Source organism: Macaca thibetana, chromosome 7 (genome assembly GCF_024542745.1).
Source record: "Macaca thibetana thibetana isolate TM-01 chromosome 7, ASM2454274v1, whole genome shotgun sequence".
NCBI classification, from domain to species: Eukaryota; Metazoa; Chordata; class Mammalia; order Primates; family Cercopithecidae; genus Macaca; species Macaca thibetana.
The window spans coordinates 117133015-117152190 of record NC_065584.1 but is presented as its reverse complement, the minus strand read 5'-3'; the positions used below and the strand labels follow the sequence as shown (position 1 = coordinate 117152190).

At 44.6% G+C, this 19176-nt stretch overlaps 1 protein-coding gene across 1 annotated transcript; it reads right to left on the bottom strand.

The window, feature by feature from the left end:
• Positions 1-608: 608 nt before the first annotated feature.
• Positions 609-17602, bottom strand: GREM1 (gremlin 1, DAN family BMP antagonist). The gene is made up of 2 exons (XM_050800136.1): positions 17421-17602; positions 609-4566 (listed from the first exon to the last, which is right to left on the bottom strand). The coding sequence occupies exons 1-2, from the start codon at positions 17585-17587 to the stop codon at positions 4011-4013; spliced, it is 723 nt and encodes a 240-aa protein (XP_050656093.1). The 5' UTR covers positions 17588-17602; the 3' UTR covers positions 609-4010.
• Positions 17603-19176: the final 1574 nt, after the last annotated feature.

Genomic DNA, 19176 nt, shown 5'->3' with positions numbered 1-19176 from the left:
CATGATCGTCACAGCACCCATACCTAATAGAAATCTTGTATTATGTATCTGAGTAGAAAGGGACCCCAGAAATTGACGCGTTCACAATTGCACACCAAGGGCAGTGACTTACTCTACCTTACATCCCTGTTAAATGATATCTAGCCTGTGGTTTAGTATTTCCAAGGACAGGAGTTCACCATCTTTTAAAGGCACCTCATGGTATTGCCAATCACTCCTATCATCAGGAATTTTTTCCTTCTACTGAGTCCCCAATTTTTCTCCTGTTTTTACCCTGAAACGCCCTGAAATGAAGTTATTATCATTTCTGTGTGATGGCCCTTCCATCTCTGGGCCTCCCTTATAACATTCTATAGCTCTTCTTTCTAGGTGTGCTCTAAGGAAGAGGCTGGTGCTTCCAGTTGCAGACCAGCTCTCCCTTGCCACGACCTGAGGTATCCTATGGAAATCAAGCAAGGTTTGAAAGGCCTAGGCAAAAGGAATACATTCCACTGAAGATCATGGCGATCCAATTCCCTTTTCTACCTCCCTTCCCAGGGTAAGTGCATCCCTGCTCCACCTCTGCCCTAGGAACACTACCAAACACAAACGCACACTCACACACACAAAAAGAACAGGTTTAATTTATTAGTTGCTCTTTGGCAAAAGCTATATAGAACATTATTGGGGTGAAAATTAAATTCTAGTTACAGATTCATGAAACTTGAAGCCAGATTAGTTTTATGAGACTATCAACTCCCCTTTCATCCTCCTACACAGCAAGGTTCCTCAATCATAGTCTAGATAATTTTTTGCTGTTTTTAAATGATTAAAGCAGACATAATACATAATGCAGTTGATATTAAATATCTTGAGGAATGACAAATCAATAGATCTACTTTCACTCTTAAGCATTAACTGGTCACTTATAAATGTTCTGTTTATCCACTTTTCATTTTAGATTTTCTCCTTAAAAGGGCTTTATGTGTGAGCTATTCACCATTATCTGCTATTTGTTTGTATACACACATCATAAGTCTTCCAAAATAGCATTTAAAGTCTTTCTTAATATTGCTTTAGAAATGTTAACCTTTAAGGAACATTCAATTTAAAAAATAAAGGTTCAGGCACTGACTCAGTAACACACATTCAGATGGGTCAAGATTTTGTTCCCCCTGACCAGATAAGAGACTCCAAAAACATACAATGTGCCAGCTTCTTCTTTGCCCAACTCAGAGAAAGTCATATAAAGGAGAAAAAGAAAACATGCTTGCAATCACAGTGACCAAAGGATTTGAATTAATAATTACATTAAATAACCATAACTTTTCATTTAACTATTCACATTCCACACAGTGGAAATTATCCTCTCCTCCAGATTTTTCACTTACACTCTTAACTTTGAAGAACTACAGTAACAAAAAAACAACCTACAGACTTCCAGGATGTGTGTTTTTTTCTTTTAATGCCAAGCACAAAGTACATCATAAAATTCATATCTGGTGTTTGGCATTATTTTAATAGGTACAATCAAGATCGCAAATATCTTGCCATAAAAATATTCTACTATAATAATGAAAAAATATATCATGACATCATCAGTGACTCGAATAAAATATGTCACAGATATGGCATTTTCAATGAAAGCTGGAAGCCACACCACATTTGTACTAGTCTTAATATAGGCACAGTAAGAAGAATAGACATTTCCCTCTTGGCTAGTGCTGTGCTTTTAGGGTAGTTATGCTGCTGGTTATTCCAGTGGAGTTAGTGTTGAGGAAATTCTCTTTACTTGAGCCAAATCTGCACTTATATGCAAGACTGTGGTACAAGCTCCTAAAAAAAGATTACTGCTGCCAACTTAAGTCATCTCTGCTAACAAAATTGCATGCTTGTGGCAGAGTTAAAACAACAAGAGAAATTCACTGTGCGCTGGTTCTGAATGTCATTTTTCCTCTCTGGTGTGGTTTTACATTTTCAGTTTCTTTCCCTTTTCCTCTCGCCCACCCTCAAAATTCTGCCTTGGCATTTGTGTGCTTCATTAAATCCACTCTGTGCTTTATTGTTGGAGAATATGGACAATACAAATATTTGGGGCAGGGTCATACAGTGTATACAAAACCCACACACTATGTGTTTGGACAAATTCGCCTAGTGTGAGAATCATCAGTAGTGAGTTTAAAAGTTTGAAAATTAGACCCAACATTTTGGGCGTTTAAAATATCTCCCGCCTTGAAATGGCTCCTGTTTAGTTTGTTAGATGGGAGAGCACTGGATCAAAATAAAAACAGCTTCTCGAGTTGCAAGGGTTCTCTGAATGCCAGAGCCTTGATGGGCAACCGAATCTCAAGTCTGCAGTGTTTGTTTTCCATATTACATAGGACTTGGCTAGGAGGCTGAGGAGATACAAAGCAAAAAGAATATTCAGGGAGTTTGTATATAAAACCTCAGGCTTGAAGAAAACAGGTTAACCAAATCCAAAGTGCAATAAGGTTCACCCACCCTGCACTTTGGCCCTTAGATAAATCCTAAGTAGGCATTGCCAGTAGGCCAAGTTTAATCAGAGGACAGTGCCTACCAGTAGATACTGAATAGTTACAATCAGTAGCAGATGAACAGCTAATACACCCGGATGCTATGCTCTCCTAACAGGGTCCGCTCGATCCTCAGTGAGCACATAAAGAAAGGGAGGTCATATCCCTTACATCTCTACCAGGTATTAACACCTAACTACTCTCTAGCCAGAAGCAATTCCCTTTATTTCCTCACTCTCCTCCTCTTCTCTCTAGCCCAATCTCCTGACAACCGTTAAAACAAAAAGACCCCAAAAATACCTCTTGCTAAAACAGAGTAGTCCCTAAACTCTCTCATCTTAGACTACTGTCAGGTACACTCAGCACCGGCAGAATCTTTATCCGTCAGGCTAGTGGCTCTCAGAGGCATTATGGGAAATACTGAACCGGGAATAAGCAGATTTTAACCATGAAAAAGGAAAGCTATTAGGAATTTCAGCCTCTGAGATTTTGTTTAATTCCTACCCCTATGCAGAGAGTTCTAAACTGCCTCTCTTTTCCATCCGAGGGACAAAGCAGAGGGCTTGGTTTGGTTTGGCTAACTTGCTTGGGTCTGAACACAGGAGTGGTCAATGTATGTTTTCAGTTTGGTGTTAGGTTTGAGCAGATCGCAGCAACGGCCAAAGTTAATCACTTTCTGGCAACCTCATTTCTCCTCTGTTCACTTGGGTTCTGTTAAATACTAGGAAAAGACTTTCTCAGAAGCATGGGCCTCACTGTGTTCTGGTATTGGCCTTTCAAGCTTCTGCAATGTCCCTACTGACTTTTGCTGGGCCTGATTTGGTCTCACCCTCCATCCTCCCTTTCTCACTCCACTATCCTGCTTGTCCTTGCCCACATTGGCCTCTCCCAGAGTCTGGAGGGTCTTCACAAAATGAAAAACATTTGCATCATGGTAAGTGAATTAATTTAGAAACCTTGGCAAACAAGAGATTAGACTGACATAGTCACTGACAACTTAAGGAAGGATGGACTGTGGGGAGAAGGAGGAGAGGAGGATGCAAGCACAGGTTAGAAAGGACTTTTCCATGTTGAATGCAGCACTAAAACAGGTCTCTTGCCCTCAGAGGAGCCTCTTCCATGAACCTTCGTTCAGAAGGGAGATTCCGGTTCCCAGGAGGGCACAAAAACACAAAGGCAGAACCAGACCATGGCCCCGCCCCTTTAGATGTGAGCTGGGGTGATGCGGGTTTCTGGTACATCCCCATTAAAGCAGATATGTTTACAAAATAGGAAGTGCTCTCTAGCCGAGACTGTGTTTCCTCTGGTGTCTAAAAACACCCACCGGCACCCGTCCACACTCATGCACACAAACTACGCACAAGCAGGCTCCTGCCAGGAGGCAGCTGGGGGTTCTTCTGGCCTCTAGGTTTAAGCCAAATAAGAATCTGATTGTTTTAGGTCTGGGACTTCCTGGGGCTGCATTCCTAGGACAGGCTGGGTGCACCTGGATTTGGCTTAATCCAAATCGATGGATATGCAACGACACTGCTTCACACGCGTGACTCTCTTCTTCTTGGTAGGTGGCTGTAGTTCAGGGCAGTTGAGTGTGACCATCATGGTAGTGAATTTCTTGGGCTTGCAGAAGGAGCAGGACTGAAAGGAACCTTCCTCCTTCCGGATGTGCCTGGGGATGTAGAAGGAGTTGCACTGGCCGTAACAGAAGCGGTTGATGATGGTACGACTGTTGCAGCCTTCCTCGTGGATGGTCTGCTTAAGCGGCTGGGTTTTGCACCAGTCTCGCTTCAGGTATTTGCGCTCGGTCACATGCAGGGCCTCTTGGCTGGACTCCAGCACCTCCTCCCCAGGCATGGCAGTGCCCCGCCCTTGGCCCCGCCCCCGGTTCCTGGAGCCAGGCTGCTGGGGCGACTGAGTCTGCTCTGAATCATTGTGCTGAGCCTTGTCTGGCGGGGGGATGGCACCTTGGGACCCTTTCTTTTTCCCTTCAGCAGCCGGCAGCAGGGTCCCCAAGAGGAGAAGCAGGGCTCCCACCGTGTAGGCTGTGCGGCTCATACTAAAGGAAGCAAGCACAGAGAGGGGAAGACACAAAACATGGCAAAGTTAATTTAAAAATTAATAGTAGCACCTAGCATTTAAATGCACTCGTTAAACACTTACGTAAAACATTCCATTTACTTCTTACAGTACCTGTATGAATTAGGTACTATCATCTCCACGACCCAGCCATCAATCCATGGAGTAACTCCCCCAGATTCCCACAGTGACTAAGTCAAGTTTTAAACTCAGCCCCCTAGGGCCAGCTCTTCTCTGCACCTATTCTCACAAGAACTTCTTCCTGGCCTCTGGCACCAACCACATTTGACTTTGTATTGCGTTCACTTAACCATATTCATTCTTGTATTTGATAATATTCAGTAAGCTCCTACTGTGTTAATGCCATATGACCTTTGCACCTTTTCAGGGGAACTCATTTTCTATTTGGTTTTACAGCAGGATGAATTAACCTCTCTGCCCAGAGGACTTCATTCCTCCAGAAATGTCCCAGTCTTTTCTCCCCAGCTAGCCTGAGGCTTCCTGAGCTGTGAATGCTTCTGAGACTTTGCATTTTTATCCTATGTGGAAGGAGAGATTCATGGAGACCAGAAAGCATTTGACAGAGGGAAAACAACAAAACAGGAAAGGTCGGGATCCTGGTGCAGTAACTTGCTATCTGATCTTAAGGATGTCACTTTATCTCTCAATAAATGACTCCATTTAAGCAAAGATACCAATACTTTGTCTCCCCAGGTAGGTTGTTCAGATCCAACTCAGTGTCCATGTGAGAGCAATTGGAGAACTAACCAAAAGTGTGGCGGTACTGCACATAGAATGAAAGACAGCAGCACGTAGGTGACGTGACTCATGAAGCTGCTCCACCTCTCACTTATTCTCATCTTGAAACTGGGCACAGATACTCAATCTATCATTCTTTGTACCACGATATACATTATTCTACCTTTTAAATGGTGAAACATGGCCGAGCGCGGTGGCTCACGCCTGTAATCCCAGCACTTTGGGAGGCCGAGGTGGGCGGATCACGAGGTCAGGAGATCGAGACCATCCTGGCTAACGTGGTGAAAACCCATCTCCACTAAAAATACAAAAGCTAGCTGGGCGTGGTGGCGGGCGCCTGTAGTCCCAGCTGCTGGGGAGGCTGAGGCAGGAGAATGGCGTGAACCCGGGAGGCGGAGGTTGCAGTGAGCCGAGATCGTGCCGTGCCACTGCACTCCAGCCTGAGCGACAGAGCAAGATTCTGTCTCAAAAAAAAAAAAAAAAGTGAAATATGTCACTCACATGTGTCTGTGTATATATAATTTAAAGGGTAGAAAAATGGGCATGGTAGAACAAGTATGTGCAAATATTTACATTAATAAATGGCATGGGTATTTTGAATAAATTAGTGGCAATGAATTACTGTGGATAGGTCTGAAGCTAGATATGGGTCCGCGAGGGCAGTGACATGTGAACAATGACAAAAAATAACAAGGAGGTGAGGTGAGGGAAAATCAACAAAAAATCGGAAGCCATAGACACAGAAAAAAATGAATGAAGTGAAGAATGCAATTCAGAGAAAGGGGAACTCTTCTACAAGTTGAGTGTTCAGAGGAGGTAGTAAAGGCAGACAGAAAGGGAGGAAGAAGACAGAAGGGAGTGGGATGGAGAAGGAGCAGCATAATTTTAAAAAGGAGAGTGCAAGAGAGAAGCCTCAGACTCAAAAGATTTTCCTCCTGGGACAGTGCTTCTTAGACTTGAAAATGCAGACAATTATCTGGGGATATTGCTACGGTGCAGGTCTGCCTTTTTATTAAGCTTTGAGTAGCAAAGCCTATAAGCACTTGCTGCCATGGGGCACAGAAAGAATTATTAAAATGTGGAAGGATTTTCTTTTCAATGGATGCAGTTTCAAATTCACAGCCTCCCTCCTGCGGCCATCACAACAATCGGACCTGAATCCTGAAGGTTCTCCTGTCCCACTCCTGTGGTTTTCTGAACCTAAGAATATAGCTGTGTAGCACCCATTTTCCTTCTCTCTTTGGAATACCAGTATTACACATAATAACCACTACGTGCAATTTAACAGTAACCTTATTATTTCTCCCGCCAAAACTGGACAAGTTGGTATTATTAGTCAGAGCAATTACCTTGCACAAAGGCAGTGTAGGATCTAGATTTCTAATGAACAGCACATGGTAAGTAAACACCATTCAACCCTAGGATAATGTCAAATTAAAATAAATATTGAATTTAAGATATCTTTATATGGCACCATCTTTCCAACATTAACCTAGTACTTTTAGACCAGTTCAAGTTTGGAGCTGATAATGTGACATTCAGCTTTTGCTCCAACTGTAGGTTTCCCAGCTTTGGTCAGTTTATGTTACAACATCCCTGCTCTTTATACAGAGTTTTTGTTTTACCCTAACCACAAAAAAATTGATTTACTTTGTAGTTTTTTTTAAAAAAGCACTTATACCATACATGCTGTTTGTCTTACTGTAGCCTTGTAGTATAGTTTGAAGTCAGGTAGTGTGATGCTTCCAGCTTTGTTCTTTTTGCTTAGGATTGTCTTGGCTATACGGCCTCTTTTTTTGGTTCCATATGAACTTTAAAGTAGTTTTTTCTAATTCTGTGAAGGAAGTCAATGGTAGCTAGATGGGGATAGCACTGAATCTATAAATTACTTTGGGCAGTATGGCCATTTTCATAATATTGATTCTTACTGTCCATGAGCATGGAATGTTTTTCCATTTGTTTGTGTCTCTCTTACTACCTTGAGCAGTGGTTTGTAGTTCTCCTTGAAGAGGTCCTTCCTTCACATCCCTTGTAAGTTGGATTCCTACGTATTTTATTCTCTTTGTAGCACTTGTGAATGGGAGTTCACTCGTGATTTGGCTGTTTGTCTATTATTGGTGTATAGGAATGCTTGTGATTTTTGCATATTGATTTTGTATCCTGAGACTTTGCTGAAATTGCTTATTAGCTTAAGGAGATTTTGGGCTGAGATGATGGGGTTTTCTAAATATACAATCATGTCATCTGCAAACAGAGACAATTTGACTTCCTCTCTTCCTATTTGAATACCCTTTATTTCTTTATCTTGCCTGACTGCCCTGACTAGAACTTCCAATACTATGTTGAATAGGAGTGGTGAGAGAGGGCATTCTTGTCTTGTGCTGGTTTTCAAAGGGAATGCTTCCAGCTTTTGAGCATTCAGTATGATATTGGCTGTGGGTTTGTCATAAATAACTCTTACTATGTTGAGATACGTTTCACCAATACCTAGTTTATTGAGAGTTTTTAGCATGAAGGGGTGTTGAATTTTATCAAAGGCCTTTTCTGTATCTATTGAGATAATCATGTGGTTTTTGTCATTGGTTCTGTTTATGTAATTGATTACATTTATTGATTTGCGTATGTTGAACCAGCCTTGCATCCCAGGGATGAAGCCAACTTGATCGTGGTGGATAAGCTTTTTGATGTGCTGCTGGATTCATTTGCCAGTATTTTATTGAGGATTTTCGCATCGATGTTCGTCAGGGATATTAGCCTGAATTTCCTTTTTTTTGTTGTGTCTCTGCTGGGTTTCGGTATCAGGATGATGCTGGCCTCATAAAATGAGTTAGGGAGGAGTCCCTCGTTTTCTATTGATTGGAATAGTTTCAGAAGGAATGGTACCAGCTCCTCTTTGTACCTCTGGTATAATTTGGCTGTGAATCCATCTGGTCCTCGGCTTTTTTTTGGTTGGTAGGCTACTAATTACTGCCTCAATTTCAGAACTTGTTATTGGTCTATTCAGGGATTCGACTTCTTCCTGGTTTAGTCTTGGGAGGGTGTATGTGTTCAGGAATGTATTCGTTTCTTCTCGATTTTCTAGTTTATTTGTGTAGAGGTGTTTATAGCATTCTCTGATGGTAGTTTGTATTTTTGTGGAATCAGTGGTGATATCCCCTTGATCATTTTTTGTTGTGTCTATTTGATTCTTCTCTCTTTTCTTCTTTATTAGTTTGGCTAGTGGTCTATCTATTTTGTTAATCTTTAAAAAAAAAAAAAAAACAGCTCCTGGATTCATTGATTTTTCAAAGGGTTTTTCGTGTCTCTATCTGCTTCAGTTCTGCTCTGATCTTAGTTATTTCTTGTCTTCTGCTAGCTTTTGAATTTGTTTGCTCGTTTCTCTAGTTCTTTTAATTGTGATGTTAGGGTGTCGATTTTAGATCTTTCTCGCTTTCTCCTGTGGGTATTTAGTGCTATAAATTTCCCTCTAAACACTGCTTTAGCTGTGTCCCAGAGATTCTGGTACATTGTGTCTTTGTTCTCATTGGTTTCAAAGAACTTATTTATTTCTGCCTTAATTTTGTTATTTACCCAGTAGTCATTCAGGAGTAGGTTGTTCAGTTTCCATGTAGTTGTGTGGTTTTTAGTAAGTTTCTTAATCCTTAGTTCTAATTTGATTGCATTGTGGTCTGAGAGACTGTTAGGATTTCTGTTCTTTTGAATTTGCTGAGGAGTGTTTTACTTCTAATTATGTGGTCAATTTTAGAATAAGTGCAATGTGGTGCTGAGAAGAACATATGTCCTGTTGATTTGGGGTGGAGGGTTCTACAGATGTCTATGAGAAAACTACTTTAAATTTCATATAGAACCAGAAAAGAGGCCGCATTGCCAAGACAATCCTAAGCAAAAAGAACAAAGTCGGAGGCATCACGCTACCTGACTTCAAACTGTACTATAAGGCTACAGTAACCAAAACAGCATGGTACTGGTACCAAAGCAGATATGTAGACCAATGGAACAGAACAAAGGCCTTAGAAATAACACCACACATCTACAGCCATCTAATCTTTAATAAACCTGACAAAAACAAGCAATGGGGAAAGGATTCCCTATTTAATAAATGGTGTTGGGAAAACTGGCTAGCCATATGCAGAAAACTGAAACTGGACCCTTTCCTTGCACCTTATACAAAAATTAATTCAAGATGGATTAAAAACTTAAATGCAAGACCTAAAACCATAAAAATCTTAGAAGGAAACCTGGGCAATACCATTCAGGACACAGGCATGGGCAAAGACTTCATGACTAAAACACCAAAAGCAATGGCAACAAAAGCCAAAATTAACAAATGCAATCTAATTAAACTAAAGAGCTTCTGCATGGTGAAAGAAACAACCATCAGAGTGAACAGGCAGCCTAAAGAATGGGAGAAAATTTTTGCAATCTATCCATCTGGCCAAGGGCTAATATCCAGCATCTACCAGGAACTCAAACAAATTTACAAGGAAAAAACAACCCCATCAAAAAGTGGGCAAATGATATGAACAGACACTTCTCAAAAGAAGACATTTATGTGGCCAGCAAACATATAAAAAAAAGATCATCACTGATCATTAGAGAAATGCAAATCACAACCACAATGAGATACAATTTCACACCAGTTAGAATGGCAATCATTAAAAAGTCAGGAAACAACAGATGCTGGAGAGGATATGGAGAAACAGGAATACTTTTACACTGTTGATGGGAGTGTAAATTAGTTCAACCATTGTGGAAGACAGTGTGGCAATTCCTCAAGGATCTAGAACCAGAAATACCATTTGACCCAGCAATCCTATCACTACGTATAGACCTGAAGGATTATGAATCATTCTACTATAAAGACACATGCACACATATGTTTATTGCAGTACTATTCACAATAGCAAAGAGTTGGAGCCAACCCAAGTGCCCATCAATGATAGACTGGATTAAGAAAATGTGGCACGTATACACCATGGAATACTCTGCAGCCATAAAAAAGGATGAGTTCATGTCCTTTGCAGGGACATGGATGAACAAGCAAACTAACATTCTCAGCAAACTAACACAGGAACAGAAAACCAAACACCGCATGTTCTCACTCATAAGTGGGAGTTGAACAATGAGAACACATGGACACAGGGAGGGGAACATCACACACTGGGGCCTGTTGGGGGGTGGGGGGCTAGGGGAGGGGTAGCATTAGGAGAAATACCTAATGTAGATGATGGGTTGATGGGTGCAGCAAACCACCATGTCACGTGTTTACCTATGTAACAAACCTGCACATTCTGCACATGTATCCCGGAACTTAAAGTATAATAAAAAGAAAAAGAAAAAAAAGCATTTATGAGAAAAGCCCAGTTATAATACAGGACTGAATTTTTCCAGAGACCAGGTTAAGACAGTGTGGCAACTCCTCAAGGAGCCATTCTCCTGGTCTCAAAAAATACTGTGAATTTGAGAAGGTTTTACGAATTTCTGGTACTTATTCAACTGAGACAAAGATCTAAAATAAAATATAATGCAATTCACTTACTCCCCATTTCAGAGGAGGAGTACACGAGATGGCCCCAGGCCTATTCCCCAAATCTTCCTCCATACCTCCTGAAAATGGCCTCCAGACAAATTCACCCGTCCCCTCCTAACCAAGACCCTCTGAGTTTGTCATCACAGAGGCCAATCTGAGACTAACTGGGAATATATGCTGACTGCATAGGACAGGTTTACCTCGTAAGGCCCCTTCCACAAACATCTATCCGAAAAATGCAATTTTATTTCTCTGAACCAACTTAAGGCTTTCTTTATACTTAATTTTTCCTTCTTGGCATTTTCACATGTGTTATTGAGTAAATATCTAGGATGAGAGTTGATGAGGGCTTATTCATCACCTTACCCTCAGTGCCTGGCATAAGGCAGGTGCTTGTAAAAATTTGGTAAATGCATGATTGTTATGAACCTCATTGATTTACAGAGTTACCATCCTTTGCATTTTAAAATGCCTTCACCAGTGCCCATGAGCAGAAGAGCCAACCGCAGTCCTTTGGATGTCTGACTCTCAGTGTGGCAAATTCCTTCCATCCCAGAGAGCTTCCTAAGACTTGTCTTTCTTTTTCTAGGAAAATTCCAAATGTCCCTGACTTTTCACCTGTTCTCGTATGGAATGCTATGGGTTTCATTTTCTAATTGAAGCCATTGAAATTAATACTATGGCAGAAGCCAACAGCAGAGCTATAAATTCAAAATTAGTCAACTGTGGTTTTCAATTTTAATTTAGACAGACTTTCTGTTTCTATGGGAGGGTGCCTACCTTCTAAGCCAAAGGGTCTACAGTGACAGACAGGCTTTTTTTTTTTCTTAAAAGTACATTTTTCTCAAAATAAGATTTATTAGCTATGGAAAGTGAAATGCTTTTTCGTTTTTTAAAAGTCTATTCTTCAAAAATCTTTAGTACTAATTGTAAGATGTCTGAGTTGTCAACCTTTGTTTATTCAGAGAGAAGTAAACACCAACTTCAAGAATGTCACAATCGAGATCTCAGCTTCTCACAGAACAGCAATGCTCTGAGGCACACTAGCTGCCCCACATGAGTGACAGTAAGCAGGGTAAGAACTATAATTCATAGTGGAACCAGGGCTCTGCCACATCCTTGTCAATCACCCAAGCTCTCCCCACCCCCAGACTGCTCTTGATTCTTCAGTGAAGGAAATAGGAATGATACGCACTTGAAATCCCAATTGTATTGTCACCAAATAATGTGCACTTTGTAAATATCAGAGATGGAGAGGAAATGCAGAAGATGTACATTTCTTGAAGACAATTCTTTTCCACAGCAACATGTAGAAGGGTGTCCCATAGTAAAAATTCAATCCATAGCTCATCCAGACTTAGGTTCCTATGACATCATCCATGCCCTGTCATTAGCTGCAAACGCTTTATGGTAATTTCTACCACTTATGAAATGGCCTATTCACATCATTAAATTAAATTAAGCTGCATCTCATAGGCTCAGTGTGCATCAAGATACCTAACATCTCTGCTGATTCTTTTTTGCAGACAGTATATCTTCGTTTCAAACTCAGCCTCGGTTTCTCATCAATGCAAAAAAATGTGATGTTATTCTCATCATGAGTTTTCTTTGCAACTGTCCTCCACCAGCAAGTCTCACCTCCTCTCCCCTTTTTATTATCTTTGCCTCTATCCTCTCTTTCATTCCACTTGTCCCAGAGGACACATACTCTCAAAGCAGGTCCTCTCTATAGCATGCTTTCCTTCCAGTTTCCCTTAGGGATGAAGAGTAAACATCTACAAGCAAGATAAGCCATATTAACCACCTCTATCCTGTGCAGGTCATGGCAATGTATTCCAATTTTCACAAAGCCTCTAGGAACACAATATTCTAATTCTGAGGACTGAGAAATAAAAATGGTATATGTATGACCTGTTTCCAGTGTTCATGATGTCTTTGGGACAGTTGAAGCCAGCTCCTTCCATCACTCTTCTTGCTGTATTTCTCATTTTAGCTAAGCAACCTGCTCATAATCAGTGAAAGGGAGTTTTGAGTAGGAATTACAGTGAAAGCCAAATGTCTGTGCATGGACTTCTGGTCAGTTCCTCCTGATGAATCAAGCTTTAGAAAGACATTCAATAGGCATGACATCAAATTATTCTCCCAGCATAAGATATAGTGGAAGTGGCCGGGTGCGGTGGCTCACGCCTGTAATCCCAGCACTTTGGGAGGCCAAGGTGGGCGGATCACGAGGTCAGGAGATCGAGACCATCCTGGCTAACACGGTGAAACCCCGTCTCTACTAAAAATGCAAAAAATTAGCCCGGCGTGGTGTCGGGTGCCTGTAGTCCCAGCTACTCGGGAGGCTGAGGCAGGAGAATGGCATGAACCCGGGAGGCGGAGCTTGCAGTGAGCCAAGATCTCGCCACTGCGCTCCAGCCTGGGCGACTGAGCGAGACTCCGTCTCAAAAAACAAAAAACAAACAAAAAAAAGAAATAGTGGAAGTGACTACAAATGCTCTAAGTGCAGGCCAGGTTTTAGAAAGATCTATTACTTTTTCTTAGGTCTAAATCTTTGGGAAAAGTATAGCTTATTTTTAATTTGATCTTTAATTTTTAAAAAGATAGTTGTGCTGATTTTCTTTTTCAGACAAGTTGCACCAAGGAGATAAGAAGAGTCCCTTGTTGGCACACAGGTAGAGGACAAAGTCTCATCCCCTTTGTGTTGTAAGAACCCTAAACACCCTCTCTAGTCTGAAGACCAGGTTGGCTCAATCAGGCTAGGGCCCAACATTGCACAGGACAGGGAGGAGACCACCTGGTTGTGAAATATCTCAGGAGCTCTATGTTTGTCAAAGATTTTCTTAGGAAAGTTAATGACTATATACAATTCTTGAGATCAACAACAAACGAGTTAGAAAGTAATAAATATTAAACGTTCACTGAGCAGCACTGCTAAGAGACAGCCAAGTTATGGGTTCTATTCTGTAGTGAAGATGTGTTAGTCACTGCGTAACGTGGGATTCAGGATTTTTTTTTTTTGAGATGTCACCCAGGCTGGAGTGCAGTGGCGCGTTCTCGGCTCACTGAAAACTCCGCCTCCCAGGCTCAAGTGATTCTCCTGCCTCAGCCTCCCGAGTAGCTGAGATAACAGGCGCCTGCCATCACACCCAGCTAATTTTTGTATTTTTAGTAGAGACAGGGTTTCACTGTGTTGGCCAGGTTGGTCTCGAACTCCTGACTCCGTGATCTGCCTGCCTCAGCCTCCAAAAGTGCTGGGATTACAAGCATGAGCCACCCCGCTCAGCCAGGATTCAGGATTTAATTTCAGAACTACCCTGTGATATAGCTTGGTTCTGTATAACATTACTACTTTTCCTAACACCATTACTAATAATAAGAGTTACCTCTTATTTTGAAGCCCTTACTGTGCCAGGCATTATGTTGAATTCTGACCCAATTTTATCATCTATTTTTCATAACAAAATATGAGGTAGATAATGTTATCTTCCTTTTACCAATCAGGGAATCTACACTCAGAATTATAAATTTGTCCAAGGAAACAAAGCTCATAAGTGGGAGAGCCAGCGTTTTTTTTGTTTTGTCTTTTGGTTTTTGTGGGGTTTTTTTGTTTTGTTTTGTTTTGTTTTTGACGGCGTTTTCACTCTTTTCACCTAGGCTGGACTGCAATGTTGCTATCTGGGCTCACCACAACCTCTGCCTCCCAGGTTCAGGCAATTCTCCTGCCTCAGCCTCCCAAGTAGCTGGGATTACAGGCATGCGCCACCACGCCTGGCTAATTTTGTATTTTTAGTAGAGACAGGGTTTTTCCATGTTGGTCAGGCTGGTCTTGAACTCCCGACCCCAGGTGATCCGCCGGCTTCGGCCTCCCAAAGTGCTGGATTACAAGCGTGAGCCACTGCGCCCGGCCGAGCCAGCGGTTTAAAACCAGTTCTATCTAGCCCAAATACAGGTCCTTAACCACTGTCCTAATGACACCCAGTGCTGTCCTTAACAGTGGGTCAATGGATATTTTTCTAATGCAATACAATTTGAAGAGTGCTACAAATAAAATAATTATCTGTTTTGTATCTTCATGTTCACATGTGAATAAAAAGATTTCTCTTGTCCCAGGACTTCCTGTTGTACTTTGAATTTCTAAGAGCATATGTTAAAACTAAAGAAAATTCCTGCAGGTAGATGTAAGACACGGGCTGGTAGCACTTGCCTGATAGTTGCCTTTTGGTTAGAAGCTACAGTCACCTCCCCTAACCACTGTCCCCCACCTGCCTTTCCTTTACATACAAGGTTTAGATTTCCTGGCTGTCCTTTACTGTGGAACACGCTCCAACAACAGTTCTTGGGGGAGGTGTCTGTGGCATGAAATTTCTTTGCATTTTATCACTTTTAATACCTGACCATTAAGACTGAAGGCATCTTCGACTTAGTTTCAAAGACAGGGTAGGCAGCCCTCATTCAGAGATGTGGGGACATAATAGGTTTTTATTCTTCCCTGTGTAACTACTCACATAAAGACCACATTAGCCAACCTGGATTTCCTACAGAGCGCGGGTTACCAAAACATTTCACTAAAAATGAACTTTTAAGAAAATAGGAAACCTGTGAAATTACAAAGTTTACAAAAGACTCTAATTCCTACAATGACCTGGAGGTTAAACACACACACACACACACACACACACAGCCACTACCCTGCTAAAAAACCCTTAAATAGTTAATATTAACAATTTGACAGTGCCATTTATCCAGAGATAGTAATCAAATCACCTACTGTTGTAGACTTGGCTTGGGGGGCAGTAAGAATCTATAGTTTTCTTAAGATCTTTCCCTCCTTGCTTTGAAAAGTACATCCCCCCTCTCATGCTCCCCCTCCTTCCAAAAAAAAGATAAAAGGGGAGGGGGAAGCCCTAGGGATGAAAGAGGACTCCTCACCCGAGAATGGGGTTATCTTAACCTCTTCTATGCTATTTATTTAACTTGTGTGTACAGCCAGAAGGAAGCCACTACTCTGGGGTCCCTGGGACAGCTTAAAACCCTAGTGACCCACTTAACACAATAGATTGTTTTAATCAGTTCGTGTCCTGGCACCATCTCGAAGGGGAACATAAACAGACGCGCACACCGCTCAGATTCGCTCTTTCCAGCAGGAGATCCAATTACCTATCGGTGGTCACCTCTCTGCCCTCGGACCCTTTAAGAGGAGATTTTAACCCCTAACGCTGAGGCTATATTTCTGTCTATGAGAGCCGGGATTCGGAGTCGGTCGAGGAGCGCATTAGGGACAGTTCCGGGCGCGAGGGAATTTCTTCACAGCAGAGGCTGGTCACCTGCCGTCCGTCCCTCCTCGCCTGGCCCGGGGACCGTCGCCAGCGCCTGGCGCAGGCAAATAAATACCAAGCTGGGGCGCCCCCAAGGAGGAGCTGCGATCTGAAGGCAATGCCAAGCGACAGCGGTGGCGCGTCTGTTCTTCCGGAGCCTGTAGTCTACAAATAACTCCGGCCAGCAAGGAGGTGACAGCCCCGATGTACCTCCCACTCCCCTACTCTGGCCTTGCTCCGCAGGCTGTGGAGGGGCCAGCGGAGCGAGCCGGGCAGCAAGAGAGAACGAAAGACGCCCAGCTCGCTGCAGCCGCCAACCCGCCTCAGCCGCCAGTCCTCAGGAGCTAGTGAGGCGCAGCGAGGCGAGGCCGGGGCCTCTAGAACACAGTTTAAGGGGTGCGCACGGAAGTGGAAACCAGCCGGTGGCCGCTGCCCGGCGCCAGAACGTCTACCATTCAGTCCGGGCGTGTGCGGGGCCGGGAAGAGGCTGGAGTAGAGAAGCGAGCGCCCGCGAGTGCGTGGCCGGTCCGCGAGCGCGTGTGGTGTGCGCCTTGTGAGCACTGCGGGTTCCCTGGACCCCCGCGGCCAGGGCCGCGCCCCGCACCCCAGCTGTCGGGTTACCCACAGTTCGGTTTTCCGCTGTGGCTGAACACAGCGGCTCTGCTCTTGCCAGTCTCCATCTCACCTCGGGGATGGGCAAATGCACACATCATGGATTCTCCGGATGCTCCAGCCCGCGGACTCCAATGGGAGCCCCAAGACGCCCCCAGACCCAGCGCGGCGCCTCAAGCACAGGGGACCCTCTGAAGGCAACTGGCCGCGCCGTCAGCGGCCGACTCGCAGGTCCCGATGCTCCTGCGCTCTGGCGGCCCGGACTCCGCGCCCTCGCTAAGCCGGCGCGTCTGCCCCGCGCTGCTACCACGAGCACCAGGAGCGTGTTCGGGGCCCTCCGGGAAGTGGAAACGGGATGTGGGGTCATCCTGCCCGCTCCTGATAACCTTTTTTCCTACGTTTCCCTGCAGACCCAGAGCAGCGAGGTCACGGTGTCCTCGACCTCAGCAGGAAGGGCCCCGCGATGGTTCTTCACGATTCGCCCACGCGAACAGCGCACCCGGGCCCGAGCGCACGGAGGCCTGCAGCGCGTGGAACTGAGCGGGTCCTGCGGTTCGTGTGCGGCCCTCTTCCCCCCAGCCCACTCACACCCCTGCCCCGTGCGTCCGCGCTCACCTGTCAATGCGGCTGGTCCTCGGGGCCTGCGCTTTCGACGCGTGGCGCTGAGTGCGGCCGCGGCCAGAGCCGCCGGGGCTCGGCGCGGGGTCAGCGGGACCGAGAGTGACGCGGCGGCCGTGCACTGGGTCGCCCGGTCCGCGGAGGGCGCACCGAGTGCCAGGCATCGCGCCGTCTCCCGTTTAAATGCCGGCGGCAGCGCGCGGCGCCCGGGGCCGCGCCTCTCCATTGGCCAGGCGCCGCCGCCGCCGCCAGACCCGCTATCCGCCCCCTTTCCCGGTACTGCCCCCGCCCCCCGCACCCCTCCTGCTTCCCCGCGGGGTCCCCTCTCCGCCCGCCTCGCCTCTTTGTCTGCTCCCCCCGCCCGGGCCGGCTGGGAGAGGTCACCCCAGGGAACCGCGCCTGGAATGCACAGCAAATCACATTTTCCGCTCCCGTTGGAGAGGGAAGAGCGGGAGGAAATCCCCCCGGCTCCCGGCCCCTCATTCCTTCGCTGCCCCAGGTCTGGGCTTTCCCTGTCGGCCGCCCGGCATCGCCTGCGCTGGTCCCGCGCTCAGTAGCGGAGACGGCACCGGGAAGAGGAAGATCTCCGTGGGATCGTGCTGGATTCGGCCATTCTTCCCCTCTGGAGGGAACGGGACTGCGGGATGCTCTGGTCGAGCGACCGTCGTGGCTCCCGCGCGGCCCCGCCCGAGGCCCCCAACTTCGAGGGCGTTGACCCCGGCGCCCCCGTTAACCCGCGGGCTCGCCGGCCGCCAGCAGGAGCCTGTCGCCAATATGACACCCTCCTCTCCTCGCCCGCCACGGGTTCTTTCAGCCCAGATGCCGGCGGCCTCTGTGAGTGTACAGAGGGCAGTCACGGGAGGAGAATAAAACTAAAAGGACCGTCAAAAGTCAAGGCTTCCATTCCTAAATAATATTAAGGAGAGAGAGAGAAAACAGTCACTGAGCGACAGGGGTTTTCTGTAGCCTATTAAAGACGAATAAGTGAGGAAAATAAAACGTTAGATGACGAAGTAACTTCCCAGAAGTTTAGGACAAAAACCTACCAACGTGTAAAACCAATGTCACATTCTGGATACCAAGAACATAAATATTTTTCGAAAAATGAGTGAACACTTTCATTTGTTCTCTTAGCTTGAAAAATTGGTTCCTCAAAGAGGCCGTAAGTTCTGTGTGTCGAAGCTAAAGTCCGTGCAGACCAGCTCCATCAGCCATGTCAAATGAAGACTTTGGAAAAGATTTGTTACAGAAGAAAATATGAAGGTGTCTGTATTGTCTAAAGCAAAATAAACAAAACAATGAAATCCATCAAAAGATACTTATGAAGCACCCGTAATTTAAGTACTCGACTAGGAAAACAAAACCAGACGAGGAAACAGCCTATTTTTTTTTTCTCTTTAGTCTGGCGTTGGGGGGAAGAAGCAAGAAATATCTCCTAGATGCTGTTAGGAACGTGCAATAGATTTTTTAAAATAAATGAAGCAAGAAGGAAGTCTGCATTAATAGCTTTACAATCTTAGTCCTCTGAATGTTTTGTCTGTGCAGATGGCAGTTTCTACACACGAACTCGAGGCTGCACTGTACAATTCTCATTTTTTGTTAAATCATCCAGTGAGCCACAGTTTGTAGTTGCCTGCAGGATGGGAGCATTGAACCAGGTTGAAGACCTGTCTTGCTCACATGGGCTCCTGGAGAGATAGGTAATCAGAAATACACAAAATACTTAGGCGATGACCAGTCCAGCCAAAGCCCA

Bases quoted from the DNA above. Each gene is read 5' to 3' on its own strand.
- GREM1 (XM_050800136.1), bottom strand. From the start codon at position 17,587: ATGCCTGGCACTCGGTGCGCCCTCCGCGGACCGGGCGACCCAGTGCAC. The intron at 4,567-17,420 runs GTGAGCGCGGAC...TGCTTCCTTTAG, and splicing joins AGGACCAGCCGCATTGACAG to TATGAGCCGCACAGCCTACA.